This window comes from Orbicella franksi, chromosome 8 (assembly GCF_964199315.1).
Source record: "Orbicella franksi chromosome 8, jaOrbFran1.1, whole genome shotgun sequence".
Classification (NCBI taxonomy): Eukaryota; Metazoa; Cnidaria; class Anthozoa; order Scleractinia; family Merulinidae; genus Orbicella; species Orbicella franksi.
Genome location: NC_138152.1, coordinates 27,256,766 through 27,272,902, shown reverse-complemented (window position 1 = coordinate 27,272,902; position 16,137 = coordinate 27,256,766). Strand labels below are relative to the sequence as shown.

Here is a 16,137-nt window from a genome sequence, read left to right as displayed (position 1 = left end):
CTATTCTTACATTAAAATATTACAGCGCCGCCAGAGTCTGTATTAACGGAGGTTCGTTTTCCTTCATTGCTCACATACATAATACCGCATTACAAAAATAGTGGTTTAATTTTCGTCTGAGTTTCTCAACTATTATGTCCATGTGAGTGTATAATTCCATCAAACGAATGTCCTCTTCTCAGTCAAGTTTTGTTTTGACCATTCAGCTGTTTCTCAAAAAATAAATAAGGGCCCTTGCCCTCCCTTGTGGCACCAAAAGTATGTAAGCGCCCCGGGCGCTAAAGCGGATCATTACGGTAACTCAGTTTCAATGCTGTCTGCTCTAATATCGTTTACTGCAAGCTAAGACACTCCGTGCTTTAAATCTAACAAGAATTGCTACTGCATGAATTTCTTCATACTTGAGTTAAATGGTAATAGACTGGAATAAACATTAGGCCTTACGAATGCTTCTTACAAAAAAAAAAAGAAAAAAGGAAAAAAAAAAAACTTTCACACGAATATAGTTTTATTGGGTGACCAGTTAATTATTCATAAACAGCGTCTCATAGATTAGACAATATAGCTTTTCTTTGTATCTCTTTGAGATTGAAAATTTACTTGCAAGCTCGGTAGATCTCGGCGATATACTTCTGTTTTAAAAGGTTTCTAAATGGCAGACGACTTGCGCTCTTCGATGCGTTGGTGCTAAGTCCGACGTTTTGGAGTTGCTGAGATTCGGTTCGATGAGATAAAGAATTGGATAAAGTACAAGTAACCAGACAGTTTTCAACAGGCTGAGTGCAGTGGAAATATCCGCTGACAGCTAAACTATCATCAATTGTCTTACGTTTCACTGTTACTCCAGATTCAGCTTATTATTTGCTTTCGAATGCAAACTAACTTGGTGTGCGAGGATGCGTGCGCCATAAGATAACATAACCAACGTCACCGTTGATTCCGAAAGGAATAAGTGTGTGGTATCTAAAGATGTCCTGCATCTCCTCCCGTTGCGTCAAGTCTCTCTGAGGCAAATCTGTCTTTACCACTGCCACTTGGATATCTTCGAGCGAGTGACCCACGCAGTTTATACGAACTCTCAACGGTTTCCCCAAACCTTGCAATTTATGTAGACCGATATCTCACAGCGGGACAACTAATCAAACATCTTTAAGTAGTATATTTAGGAGAATAAGCCAATCGTTGCTACTTTGTATTTCACTACATAAATAAAACAGCAAAGCAAAACCACTCCTTGCAATAAACTTTCAAAGTTTGAATAGTCCACCTTTCCTTTCCGCTTTGAATTCTGTTTTAAGGTAATGGACGCTAAAACCGTTTTGTTCTTTGTTCTGTTTCAAGGAATGGTGAATGCCATTGTTTACGCTGCTGAAGAAGATTCCAAACTTTCTCGTTCAGTATTCTTCACGATGCGGCAAGATAAGCGACTTCAGGGACATGTTGTCAAAAGGTTTGAGTGTCCCAGCCTGACCTCATGCAGCCGGTCTTGCCTGAGAAATTCGTGGTGTACTTCAACCAATTTCAAGATAGCATCCGAGGAAACCGAGAAATCCACTTGCGAACTGAACAAGCATGGGACCATTGAAGAAAACACCAAGTTTCATGATCAGCAAGGAGTGACTTTTTCTTTGCTTTTAAAGGTTATTAGCAATTAGCCATTAGTTCTAATCGTTCACAAAAATATTTAGGACCTGGATTTGCCGTTCGATTAAACGTGCCTGTTGGCCCCAGAGCAAGTGAAGATATACATCTTTGATCACTGTAATATGGGAACGAATACACTAATATTTTCCAAGGCTGGAACTGTCATCAAGGAATGGCTCAAATTCAGTCTTTTTTATCCCAAAATAGGGTCAAAGGAATACTGTCCGGCACATTCTATTCGTCGAAATAAACCTTTCTTAAAACAGTTGTGTTTACAAAAACTGACGCTCCCGATAAACAGGTGTATAGGAAAAGAAACCTATCAAAGAACAAAGTAAATAAGGTTCATATAACCAATATCGTGCTAGCCTGAAGTGTCAGTCATCTAGCTTCTGCCCTCACACTCGCTAGCTGACTAAAATTTGTTTTAGCAAATCTCTTCAACCATCCTGAGCTCTGAACTGTCTTTATTGTAATTCAAACACTTTACAGGGTTGTCAAAGTCCTACATCTCCAGGTTGCTTCAACGGTGGTTCTTGTATAGCAGACGACAAGAAACAAACATTTTCATGTTCGTGTAAACTGCCTTGGATTGGGGAAAATTGTGCAAAACTTGGTAAGAAAAGTTTCAAGAACTGCAGTGTTGTATTGTTAAATAAATTTATATTTGTACATCACACCCTGTCAAACGATTTTCACATCTAGTTAGTCTCTCTAAAATAAGATGCCGTTTGCTTTTCGAAAGCAGATCGATAGTGTCGATTGATAGCGAAGCGCGCGAGTGACGTCATAACTCAGACAAACTGAGACAAACAAAACGGAATGGTGGAAGATTTGACGCTTTTTCAAGCGCGTAAGCAAGTGTTCCTAAAACAATTTTTATGACGAAAATTTGGCGTTCATTTTCCTCCTGTTACTCTCAGAACACGCTAATGTTGTCTAACTCTCGCGGGGTTCCAATAATTTGCATTCTATTCTTAGACTTCGCGCGCTTCGTTATGAGGTAGAACGATTGTTAAGGTGGAATTACTCAACAAGCGTCAACGAGCAAGAAGTTAAGTGTCTAATAGTTGCGTAAAATATAAAAGAACAAATGTATGGGCAGCTTCTGTGAGCGGGAAAAGGTAAACCACATTCAATTTTTGCCACAAAAACCAAATTAATCATTAACATATCTGCTCTGTTTTATTTTAATAAGTGAAAACTAAGTAATACATTTCTCAACGAATATTAACACTAGAAATTTAATAAAACGAAATTTCGATGTCATCTTGACATCATTATCAAGTCAGAAATAATTAAAGATAATAGTAAGTTTTATTTATATTGGTACAGGCGAGTTGTAAACAGTTTCAACAAAGATTTCAACACGAAGAGTGTTCAGTTCAGGTTTTTTTTTTACGAAAAACAGCGTCTTGTAGACTAGACTGTCTAGCCATACAGCTATAGAAAGCTGTAGACAAGCACTAATTGTTGATAACGTTGCGAATTCTTCATACGATTTTACATAATAAACCGAACTATTCTCGCATTTTGATTGGTTTTCACCAATGATCTATTAGAGGACAGACGCATAGACGCATAGATGACTCATAGATAACATGAATGACGCACTCGGCTAACGCCTCGTGAGCCACTTACTTGTTCTTTCCACATTTTGACGTCATCTATGATCTATTACTAAACAGATGCACGGCAACAAGGAATCTATTTGTTAAATTGAAATGAGACGTTATAGCTAAGTGAATGTTATATTCCGAAATGGAGTGAAAAAGCTTCAGAACAGATCAGAATGTTCTCGGCTTCCTAAGACGCTATGTCTCTTTCTTGTGGCTGGTTGCATTTTTTTTTTATGGCGCTTTATTTTTCTTAGACGGGAATATGTTTGGTAATTTGCCCAACTCCCCATCAAACATATACTTGTCTATATTTTGTCTGATGTATGTCACTTTCGATTCTTTTTGCTAAAATTTAAGCACTGCTTGTGAAAACTATAATTATTTCAAAACAACATGTATTTTATAACATCGTCAAATTCTTTGTCTTTTTCATTATCTTTCAGATGCGTTTTCATGTAGTGATGCTCAAAAGAAAGCTGACGAGACGTTACCAAATGGACAATACTTGCTGACAAATGGAAGCGTCTCATTTAAGGTAAACAGAATGGAGAAGACATCATTGAATAACTTGACAAAAGCAAAGCATAACTTTTTAGCGGATAGTTTATGACCCGGGAGGGGAGATACTCCCAGAAAAGTTGGGTGGGGATGTGCGGCCCACTTCCCAAAACTCTTGCCCTATTTATGACCAAAATCTGCGATTTTTGCTGTACCCTATTTATGACCTGGTGGAGGCGCGGTGACCTCGTGGTTAGTGCGTGCATCCCCCGATCGAGCGATCCGGGTTCGAGCCCTGGCCGGGGACACTGTGTCGTGTTCTTTGGCAAGACACTTAGCTTTTACAGTGCCTCTCTCCACCCAGCAGTATAAATGAGTACCGGCGAATTGTTGGGGAAAGCTAACAAATTGCGGGGGAATGACCTGCGATGGACTAGCATCCCGTCCAGGGGGAGTAGAAACACTCCTAGCCGCTTCATGCTAAAAAAAAAAAAGGAAAGGGCTACGGCAACTATAAGCCAGTCGGTTCCAAGGCTTCACCTTTTCTATTTATGGCCTGGGTAAAAATTCGATGCCCTATTTATTAACGTTGTGGCTGGCACAGTTGCCCTAAAACATAAGTTATGAAGAGCTTTAGTTAATGATCTTATTGATAATAATAAAAAAGTAGCTTCTTCCAAGAAACATACCCAATGCAAGACCAGAGTGCTAAAACCATACCCTATTTATGACCAAAACGGCTCAAAACCCCTACCATTTCGGGCCGCACATACCCATATAGCCTATAATATATAGATTTAGCCAGGTCTAAAAGCGGAGCTCCTCAGAATTTTAATTGGATGTTGTTAATAGTTAAAATCATTATACATTGTAGTCACCATCTGTCTTCTCATTGGCTAAAAAAAAAAAACTACAGTTAATTCTAGGAAACAGCGCAACCTACAGATTATTCACTAATCTGCTAGCAGATCAGTGAATAATCTGTAGGTTGCGCGCGCCATGCATGATTTTCAAGAGTAACGTCAAGTTCACGGACAGCGAAGTAAGAACATGGCTTGTCGAAAATAAACTGTGTTCGGTGCGGTAATGCGTTTGTCGTTATTTTCTTTAAATCAATGTATAAGAAAACAATTATTAGATTCGGTTTTTGTGATATCCGAAATAATCAAGGGCTCGGTTAGTGTTATCAGCTTCACTTACCTCCACCTTGATTATTCCGGATATCACAAAAACCTCAGGCAATAAATTGTTTATAATCCAACTTGCATGGCATCCGTGTTGGATTACATTGTAATGCAAATAAAAAAAAGCTAAGCATTAAACTTAAAGGGCTATTGGGCTGAATTGTATGCACCAAATAAATCAGCGCGTGAGAAGAACAGAGAAAGGGTTCTTCTGTATTGGACACATTCCTCGTGTGCGCGGCCCCACGCATGCTATACCGAAAACCGTGGGAAAGAACGCAAAACAAGTAAGCGTGCGAGCGTGGCTGTGAGTGTGACGTGCGAGCGACGAATGGCAATGCCGCTAGCCGCTAGCAGCCGTCTTCCGATGTTCGCGCTACTAGCGGCTCGCGGCATCGTTGCTCGCACGTCACGCTCACAGTCATGAGTCACGCTCGCGCGCTTACTTGTTTTGCGTTCTTCCCCATGGATTTTCGAGGAAGAGAGAGACTGCTCGCAGTCTAGGTGATGTGATAATGAAAGCGAAAATTGAGCCTTAATTCATGGGCAGATTTCAGGGGAACTTAAGAGGCCACCCCTTGCCCCTCCCCCACGACTTTTTTCTATCTAGATCTCTTCGAACGTTCGTTGCACAAATCGTCCCATGTTGGGTCGCCGTTCACGTAGCCCTGCGCCTGCACTCAGCGGATTTTCCCCTTTCGAGAGGGGCCGAGGAACACTGGGAACAAGACATTAATTCGCCGCTCGTGGCAAGTATATAACCCTGCAAAACACGTCGGATTTAACCATTTTGATCAGAGTTTTTAGGTTTCAAGTGATTTTTCCTCTTTATTAGGTATCGGAAAAATTAACGCTCAGTTATAAACATGTCAGATCATAAGCAACGTGTTCACGAAAGGTCTAACAAGATCCGCAACAGAAAAATTCGAAGTTGAACGCCATGAAATGTTGACACAAGAATAGGTACTTTCTTGAAAAGATTAAGAGGTAAGCCATCTGATATTTTTTCATTGTTGATAGTGGTAGGCTTTAGGGTTGATTACAATGTTACAGTGTAAGTAGGCTTATTTTGCACTAGATTTTTGATTCGGTCAGTGTAAAACGCAGACTGCGGACTGCAAACTACAGACTAAAATGTAGACTGACCATTGAGTCCTAAGCGAAAACAGGCTAACTGGAGGCTAACCTAAGTGATGTCCAGGCCAACTGGAGTGATATTCAGTCTAACCGGAGCGGGACTCAGCTGACCGGAGCACAGTCTTTCACTGCAATTAGCCTGAATAATCATGTTTAAGACCAGCGCCTGATACTATTATTATAAAACGATATGTACTTATGAAGTCTGTAGTCTGCAGTCTGCATTTTACTCTCAGTCTGCATTTTACCCCGGTTTGCAGTCCACAGTCTGCGTTTTACACTGACGATTTTCAATTTGATTGCCAGGAAAGTGGAAGTGAAATCGGGACATCTTTGTACATTACTAAATTACAAAGGCCATCAAGGAATATTCGACCGTACAGGCCCTTTCATAAAATAACCACAGAATCATTTAAATGTATAGAACAGCTAAACTGTTGGAATTTTGTAAGCAGTATCATCAGTACAGAGTAAATGATGCAGTCCATAAATTAGTATCTTTAGAACATAAAGGAAAAAGAGTCTACTCCCATATACAATGTACTTAAATGTTGGGTGTTAAAGTTCAAAATATCATAGGTAATCAAATTTCTGTAGGTCCCAGGTTAGAATCTAGTTGTAGTTTATAACAAATTAGGTGGCTATTATGTTAGTTACAGTAATTTAATGGAATAATTTTGAATAATTGATTTGTTTATTTATGTATGTCCATTTATATTCTGTTTGCAGAATGCTAAAATGGATACAATTTATTGGTTCTATTTGACAAACAAATCATACAAGAGGCATGCAGGTTGTGGTTTCACTAGATAGTACAACGGTAACCAGAGTTGTGGGAATATCATTCCAGATTTGTACTATCCTTGTCTGCAAAAGCTTATACTAAGTATGTGTTGCTTGACTAAAACAATAATAAGGCTTAATCATTCTGTAATCATTGCAGGCTTTGTTAAATTTACTTTCTAGACTGTTCTTCGTTTTTGGACTATTTGTATTTTGGCCAATGTACTATAATGTGTTGTCCCTAAAAAGGCCAACCACTGTTATAAAATTGTACAATTGAAGTGCATGGTACCTTTGCAGTTATTGGAGAGCAAACTGAGTTGCTAGTTGAACCAAAAATGATACCAAAGTTAGTGAAACCACCAAAATTTTAAATTTTTATTCATCCCTATTTATAGCTGTGTCAAATTAACCATCACTTTACTTGAGTAACTGTAAGCGTCGGGGGATTCTTGTTTTTCAAAATCCCACAAACTATTAAAATACTGGATGTGGTTCTTGATACAAAAGGATAGCAATTATGTGGACTTTCAGTAATATATAAAGACAGAGTGTTTATCCTGGGACAAAGCGAAAACCAAAACTATACATGAATTTATAGTTCCATGACCTATGCAATACATCCTTGTTCTGTGGTTTATGTGGTTTGAGATCTCACTTGTGATTGGTTATTACACAATAAACATTCCAGGCATATTTTAGGTGTTCATGGTTTTGTGAGTTTGACTGTAATAAGTATTTCTTTAAAAAATAGTGTTTCCTGCATTTTAAGAATACATTATTGGGAAACTTTGCTTGAACCCCTAACAAGTAAGCTGTTAGTGGTATTTCTGTCTTATGTAGTTTTGACTTGCAGGAGTCACAACCAGAAAGTACAACATAAAAGATTTTCAATTGTTTACTCACATCACTCCTCTCCTATTGGCAAGCAAGCTTAAAATGCATAGGGCTGTTTGTACTTCAAGCATCAATTTTCAGGGTAGTTAATTTTTCAGACATTCTGAGGTGTCACCCATTATATTTAGGACATTCATATGAAGTGGGAGAAGTTGTGTATATCCACCTGTAGATTTGATCATTGACAAAAGAGCATGCATTTTCAATGTAATGGAAATTTTGATCATGTAACAAAACTGTCTCCTGTGCTTGGTGACATTCTTATTGCCTCCTTAAGCAGAAAGAGAGCATTATAATTAATCATTATATCCTTTGTTTACTCAGTTCCTAAATCTCTACCATATCTCCCCCAAAAATATCAAAAGTTAATAGATAAGTGTACCCTTGTGTAAAGTTGGAGATTTTTGTATCTAACTTGAAGATACAATTAGTGCTCTTCACTTCTGCTGGAACGGTTTGCACCATCTCGCAAAGTATAACTAAGTATAAGCAGGGTGTGGAGAAATGAAAACCAATTTTTTGGCCTATCCTCTCAGTAAGCTGTAACTATGATGTACTTGTCTAAAAGTCATCTCGCTAGCCCCCAAAAATTTAATCTCTCACAGTACTTCTGTAGTTTGAATTTCTTCAAAGAATTTCCCAAGGAGCTGCTAGGCTTTGTGCTATCAGACATGACTTTCTTTGTAAGCTAATAAGTTCAGAAGCTAAAAGCTATTTTCTTGAGTCAAACAACTCCCTCATGTACATGTAGGAGGAGTTGAACTTGCTGTTTTCCCTTAACTTATAAGCCTTACAGGTAATACAGGTACTTAAATAATTAAGCTATTTAGTGAACTTCTAGGTTCTAATTTGTTTGAAATAAAATCAATATTGAGATGTTCATGCTAAAAAAACCATTCAATCTAGGACTCAAATCTTACCCAATCTGACCTCAAGGATAATTTTCATTTGCACGTGACATGATCATTTTCTAAAATCCAAAACTAAAGAGTCACCAGTTAAAGTTTTTATCCTCATCAGGCATAAGAGGGGTGTAAATTTATATCTTTTAACAACTTTTCACCTTAATAACTTACTTTGTCTGGAAACAAGCACATTTTGAATTTCAGAGTTATGGTGGTGCGTAACATGAAGCTACGAAAGCATTTGTCAAAAAATATTTACTTATCTCATGGCTTTCAGCCTTTTTAGAAGTTAAAGTATTAGGAAAAGTGCTTAATATTTAGATGTTTGCTTGTTCAGTTCAGTTAATCAGCCACCTAGATATCCAAAGTAACTTCCAGATGTTTACAACATTTGCCTGCTGCAATGTTGGTGTACAATGGAGGTACACCAACATGGCAGTTTCATACTGGGCTCTGTAAATTTGCGCAAAATATTTCAACAAATATCTGAAGCTTGGGAAGATGCACAGCCTGTAGAGCTAAAACTTGGAAAGGTGTCTTCTTTATTTATCTCCTATAATATCACAATGTCTTGAATTTATCCACTGAATGGTCAATTCAATTTAATTTTTGTGTGACAGTGCAAACCAAGAATACCAGCTCTAGAACTCTGTCTACTTTTTTCCTAATTTAATTAATTAAAAGTCATTTGCTTCTATGCTTATTTAAAGTTTTCATCAGCAATGTATATGCTTTCATGAAAGGTTAGCACAGGCATCATGTTTGTCAGTACCATAGTTGCATCTTGTGTCATTGATTGTTGAGTACTGTTTGAGAAGGATCAAGAACCATTCATTTGATGTATTTCATGTGATCTGAAGAGTTCATGCAAGTCTTCTGAGTTGTCTTGCAGGTAGGATTGTCAAAGTTTAATTAGCATGTCTCTCTTACTTGGTATCTCTCTTACTTACTTTGTATAATTGCAATCAACAAATGACACTGGAAGATCTTCCTGTCTTTGCTGGGGTGATGTCATCCACTATTGCAATAGACGTATTAGGAAAATTATTTCAAATATGATCCTTGCAACCTTTTCATGAAATATATGATCTTGAACATGATGACACTTCAGTCTGGACTGAAAAGAAAAGAGTAACACTTTTGCAGTGTCTATGAATTGTTTGCATTCCATCTAGTGGCTTCAACGTTCTTCTCAGTTTATGTTTATTGTCCTGGTCCAAATAATTATAGACATCTTGATCTTCCATTTAGGTCTTAAAACTGTTTGCATTCCAGTTAGTGGCTTTTCTTTTGTTGTCCTCAGTCTGCATTGAATGTGCTGGTTAAAAAAACCAAAAACAAAATATAAACAAATTGGGATGTCAAGCCATCTTGGCAAACATGCATATCTGGGGTTATGCAATCCCAAGCTTCCTCTTTTTGAAAAAGTCAGTAGATCTGATCTTGTCCTTGCCTTTAGATCATGAAGGTTATGCAGTCTTCAGTGACCATGATATAATTGTGTAGTCTAGATCTAGAATAAGGATATAGTTTAGAATCACTCTGTCGTAAATGCTGTGTCTTTAGGGTTACCATGTGCCTGCATCTAAGCGATGTAGCTAATTTGACATGTAAACAACAAAAACATGTCAGGGGATATTTTATTTTGAATTTTTTTTTTCCCAAGAGTGATTTTTGTACAATCACTTCATATATTTTTTTAATCCTATTTCAAAATTGTTCTGTAGCTTTTATGTTCACTGAAATTGAATATGGCAAAATGCAGACATATTATAATGTTTAAGCACTTTGGGTCTAGAATCTGAGTAACATTAAATTAGCAAAAAAATTGCATTGACCTGTAGCTTTCTAAAGGTGATTTGGACACTCCCCATAGGGGGCCTGGATAACTGGATAATTCATCTTCTTTCAAAATTCTTGGTCTCATTTGATAACCAGCTCTATAAGCTTTAATTTGATATAGGGGTTTAGGTAGCTACAGTACGGTGTGAAAGGGGAGCATTACTTCTCTTGGATGCGAAACACCTCTCAAGGTATACAGTAACCTTAAACCATGAACTTATTGCTTCTTTCCATTTTATGTGAAACAGTATATGACACAGCCACCTTTATAGCAGAGCTCCCAGGGGCCGCCACCAAGCGGAGTCCCATAACTATAGAAACAGAACCACATGCACGCATACAAGTAGAAAACCATAGAACTATTTTTTCATGGTCAACATGTCTAGCAGTGTGGATCATGGCAAGTGCGCCCAACAAAGCTGACGCCGCGGAACATGGCGGCCATAGTTTAATCATACATGTATGATATTGGACATCCATGTCATGGTCAATTGACGGCTGTCAAAACAAGGTATCTGCTGACCAGTATTATGTGACCATATCACGGGCTCAGGTTAAGAGCTCATCAAGGTCACCTGTTTTTTAAAAAGTTGACTGCTGACAAAGTACTGGTTTTCTATTGGATCATGGGCTCAAGCTAGGTTAACTTCTTGATCAGGGCAGGTTGTTCAGAAGGTATACTAATGTTTTTCACTGCTTATGTTTTATGGAGTTTGAGATTATTGAAACTCAAAACAGAAGGCAAGACATTATAAACAGAAAAAAACCCTCAAAGTTACAAAACTCACATCAAAATCCTGGGTTAGCTTACTCGGGCTTTGAGCAACCTGGCCCAGGAGCTCCACTTTTAGGCTTGGCTAAATCTAAATATTACAATGTTTACAATTGACTCAGTGGTGGCATGAATTTGTACATGTATTTTGTAACATAATCGTGCATTGCTATTTGCCTTCATGCTGTACATCCATCAACAGTTCATTTTTTTTTTCATAAAATATGCTATTAATACTGTCTACCTTTTAAAAAATACTGGAATTCTACATAGCCTTAAGACACTTCCCAAAAGTGACTGTAAAAAGATACGGTTAAAGGTATGACAGCTGTACAGTATTAAGAACAGCATACAGGAATATAATGAGATCCACTGCAACATTGCAACATTCACAATGAAAAACTTCCCCTGGCATTAATGGTAAAAATAACACTTTGTGGATGAATACTTACATGTGGGCTACCATTAATAATTTTATAATTCAACTTCAATAATTGATGTGTTTTTTTTTTCTCCACGAAGATTGTGGACTACAGGGACTGTGAACTACTGGGTGACCCCATCAAATATACAATTTTGTAATTAAATTATGTCAAAAATTAATCAGTAAGCTATAAGTAAGTTCTACCATCTACACATATTTTGCCTTCACTACATGTAGACAATTGAACACACTCGGAGGTTTTGATGCATATGTGCATTTGGTCAACCAAATCCAAGATATGTTTAATTAAGACATCAGTAAAATTACAGCTAAATGGATAAAAAATATATCCTACATGCACCAAAGTTGAACACGAAAAGCCCGCAAAAAATTGAAAAATAGGGACCGTGTATCCCCAAATGCAGTGGCACCAATGGAATCGTCTCCGTGTAGAGCTTTCTCTGCATGCAGGGTCACTGATTGATGTAGAAAAAATAGTTCATGTTCATGTGCAAAAGGGGAATATGGAGGTGCTGTTAGCAATTTACCACGTTTCAGAAGAGTGTATGGATTTACTATTTCGGAAAATTATATTCCATACTTGCTGCACCAGCAAGCCTAGTGTAATACTAATCATTCACTCGACATTTCAACAACAACAACAAAACCGAGGAAAACTACATAAACACAATATGGGTATCACTACACCTGAATCAAACGAAGGATACCAGAAATGTTACAGAAAATTCGTTTAAGATTTATTATCATTCCAGTTAAAGCCAACAAATGCATTTAGAAGCCAGAAAACGTCCAAAATCTCAAAGACTTGCGGTGTTCAAGTTTAATAATTATTCGCGCCAAAGCGTAATTTGAATATTATTTTCGCCGACGGCTTTGCAGTCCTTTTTTCGGCCGTGGCTTAACCAGGCTTTTACCAATAACCTTAAAAGAAATTCAGCCAAACATTTCACTAAACCCAATAAATTAACCAAACAAAACGAGGAAGTCTCCATAATTTGTAAACGCAGTATGGACGACAACATACGAGCGTCAAAAGCTGTCAAGGGTAGCAAATCGATGGTTTTCCTTCTTCCCAAGGTAAACAGAAGAAGAAATTATAGCAGTCTACAAAGCGGCTGTCCTTACTAAAACAAAGAAAACTTCAAAACTCGGCTGGCAGTATTTACAAATACAGTTCTATTACTTTTAGACGTGAGGTTATCGGTATACGGCGAAAAACAACAGAAAACCAAGCTTGTTTGTTTACAGTATGCAACTTTATATTCAACAACGACTCTAGTCTTATTGTTTGAAATTTATCAAATTTCTCCCAGTATGGTTCCAAATCAGATAGTCAGGGAGACTTTAAAACTCCTATTGAAAATATAAGCTTAACTTCTAAGCTTATCTCGCCGAAGCAACTACATAATTTTTATGGAAAACGCGAAAGTTTCTATGTAAAACAGTCGCTTACCACAATTTGGCAGTTCACTTCAGTTTGAATCCTATAGGCAGAAACTTCCAGCAAAAGTTGCGAAGACTGAACTGAACTAATCTTTTCGATAGATCAACGAATCAACTACTCTTTTCCCGCTGTGTTTTTTCCTCTAAACACAAGAAACACGTTTGATTTCTCTTGTTGATCACCTGATGAAATCATGTGACTTCTTGCACGGCTGCACATCTCGACGCGCGAAGTTGTGTAGTCTTCTGAGTAAGTTTTTCGGGTATTCCAGCTCTTTTCTATAGCCGTCGTTCGCTCTGCCTCACGGCATTGTTCGGTATTATTTCATATCCTTTCTCTAGCCCTAACTCGATCTAATTCACAGCACTGTTCAGTACTACCTCGCCTCCTTTCTAGCCCTAGCCCGCTCTTTCGCGATCTTCTTCGCCACTTCTTTGGCTGTCAATCCTTGCTCTCTGCCGTTCTCTTTCACGTTCTGCTTCAGTTAAACCCTATCTTGAAAACGTTAGATCAACCCCTCCGATCGTTTGTCAAGATAACAAATAGAAATAAGTTTTTTTTTTTTCCCCTGACTTTTCTGAAAAATCCCGCCCAGAACAGATGGCATTCCCTAGCTTCCCCGTGAGGGCTACCGCGAGACGCCCCTCCCCTTCCCCCAGAGTCTGTACGGACGGTGTTCGCTCGCTCGTACGCTGACGTCATAAACAAATTTTCTCGGCTTGATGGGTTACCAATTTTGCTTACCCATGGTGCTTCGCTGGCGCGCTTCGCGCGCTGAAGCTCCGCTATAAGGGAGTACCCCACGGGTTTATGACCCCCCTCCACCAAAAAAGTGTCACGAATACTAAATTCACCCCTCCCTTATTAGGTGTACTGTCACATGACACATGAAGACAAAGGATGGACTCTGGTCGCCCGATTCTCAAACAGTGATGATAAAAATTGGATGAAGGACACCGGTTTATGGTGGTATGACCACCAAGTTGCCATGGGAACAACAACAGACCCATCGAATAACGCTGACATGATCTCACCCGCATTTTGGTTGGTCAGCGGTAGAGACTTTAAGATCACGCGCAGTGATGACCCCAGTCACACTCCTTTGTTACAGACCACAGGTAACTGTTTGGCTGGACAAACATTCCGATCAAAAATCACAAGTTATGGCGACTTCAGAAATGGCAAAGTTTGGGCCAGTGACCAGTGCCTGGGAAGCTGCACGGTTCAATATGGCGGTCAGTACAAGTCAACAGACGGGTTTCAACAGGCTGAGTGCAGTGGAAACATCCAACTCACCAGCAACATCGGCTTCTGGTGTGACTGGCAATCTGATGGATCAGTGATGATGATTGGTGGAGGAGGAGGAAATGCTTGTCGAAGTGCTGATCACGGGATTGGAATAACAGAAACTGCTGCAGCTTCTTTTGTGGAAATAGGAGACGGCCAAACTGAATATGACTTTGGATATGATGGTGAAACATCCACCCCTCCATCTCAGTCATATTCATTAAACCTGTGGATCCGTTGATCGCTAATAAGTCTTTCAGGAACATTCCCTGTAGATTTTTTACCGCAGAATATCTCAACATTACTTATTATATTATATCCAGTAGCCACTGTAGCGAACGAACCGATTAACATTTCCTCGAAGATCTTGCCTCCTTCATGCATAACAAAATGTCGATGCAATTGCTAAGAAAATTTAGCGTTAATTTTCAGATTAAAACTGAAAGCTCGACTCGCAGTTGTGATTTGCCTTCAGTTGATATTAGAAAAAGAAAAAATAAGATACTACATCTGATGAATATCGCAATGATAACCAGATGAGTCTAGCTGCCCTCAATAAAAACCGTAACAAAACTCTCCAGTCTAATTGGTTTTCTGTTTTTCCCTTTTAAGCATTAATCGTATTTACAATATACTTAACAACACTCCCGATTCTGATTGGTTCTCTGCGCGCCTATTTGTCACGTTATCTGTTGGCGCACGATCTGGGAGGTGGTTTTCAAACAATAACTTTTTGTAGAGGTGTTTTACTGGTTGTCCGCTAATAAAACGGGGATTGGGTGTTGGTGTGAGAGATCGGCCCGTAAAAGTTACGGGGAACCTGTGGCGGAGAGCTCGTCACTCCGCAGGTAACTCGCTCGAAGATATCCTGGTGACAGCGATAGAGGCACATTTGCTCAGAGAGACTTGTAGCAACGCGAGAAGATGTGACACCTGTGTAAATACCATACAGTTACTTCTTTCGGAGTCAACCGTAACTCGTGTTATTTTCACATCGTTCTACACCCGTGCGCTCGCACACCTAAGTTAGTTTGCATGCGATCGCGCGAGTGGAAAAAAGGTTCCAAAAGGAACTCTCGAAATCTTATGCATCAAGTCTTTCGAAACTGAAAAGTTTACTCGATTCCAATTTTTACCAAAATTAGAAAGTAAGACCAGTTTCTTTGTCAGAATTTATATTAATGTGACAGTAATTTATGCTCACCGAAGTTTCATCATTTTTAAAATTATTTTCAAATTAACGCGCTTCAAACTTGTTAAACGTTTGTGCCAGAAAAGTTGCGTTGTGTACCAGTTTGGTTTAATAACGTGCACTCTAAGTCACAGGGAATGTTAAAATTTAGCGCTTCAGACTTTGTTTAAAATAGCACCGGTGATAGTGAATCTCTTTTAGATTTGATCGTGCATGTAACAGACGTTAAATGTTGACAAAACAAAGACGGAGCGAGAGAACTTCTAACTATGAAAATTAGATACGAATACGACAGTTGCTATGAATACGTACAAGGCAGTGAATATTTTAGAGAAATGAAAATGATGTCATTCAGTTTGTAAATAGGATGATTGCAAGGCAAAATAAAGCCGCCAAATTTTCGTTAGCGTTGAAAAGAACCACCTTCTCTTGATCATAGCTCCAGTAAACATAGACAGTAAACATAGACTAACAATGGGATAGCGCAA

At 38.6% G+C, this 16,137-nt stretch overlaps 1 protein-coding gene and 1 long non-coding RNA gene across 3 annotated transcripts; one reads left to right on the top strand and one right to left on the bottom strand.

The window, feature by feature from the left end:
• Positions 1–530: 530 nt before the first annotated feature.
• On the top strand, positions 531–15,032 carry LOC145494066 (uncharacterized). Of its 2 annotated transcripts, XR_014050231.1 has the most exons (4): positions 531–1,640; positions 2,137–2,260; positions 3,707–5,932; positions 6,812–9,391. XR_014050231.1 is itself a non-coding variant. In XM_081473534.1 (3 exons), exon 3 carries the CDS (start codon positions 14,051–14,053, stop codon positions 14,696–14,698), a length of 648 nt encoding a protein of 215 aa, XP_081329660.1. In that variant the 5' UTR covers positions 2,206–2,260; positions 3,707–3,798; positions 14,039–14,050; the 3' UTR covers positions 14,699–15,032. The 2 variants fall into 2 exon arrangements, 1 of the variants encoding a protein (XP_081329660.1); XM_081473534.1 differs by lacking the exons at positions 531–1,640; positions 6,812–9,391 and adding an exon at positions 14,039–15,032 and having other exon boundaries at positions 2,206–2,260; positions 3,707–3,798.
• LOC145494078 (uncharacterized) lies at positions 9,493–13,256 on the bottom strand. Its single transcript, XR_014050233.1, has 2 exons — positions 13,180–13,256; positions 9,493–9,985 (listed from the first exon to the last, which is right to left on the bottom strand). It is a non-coding gene; the product is annotated as an uncharacterized LOC145494078 (long non-coding RNA).
• Positions 15,033–16,137: the final 1,105 nt, after the last annotated feature.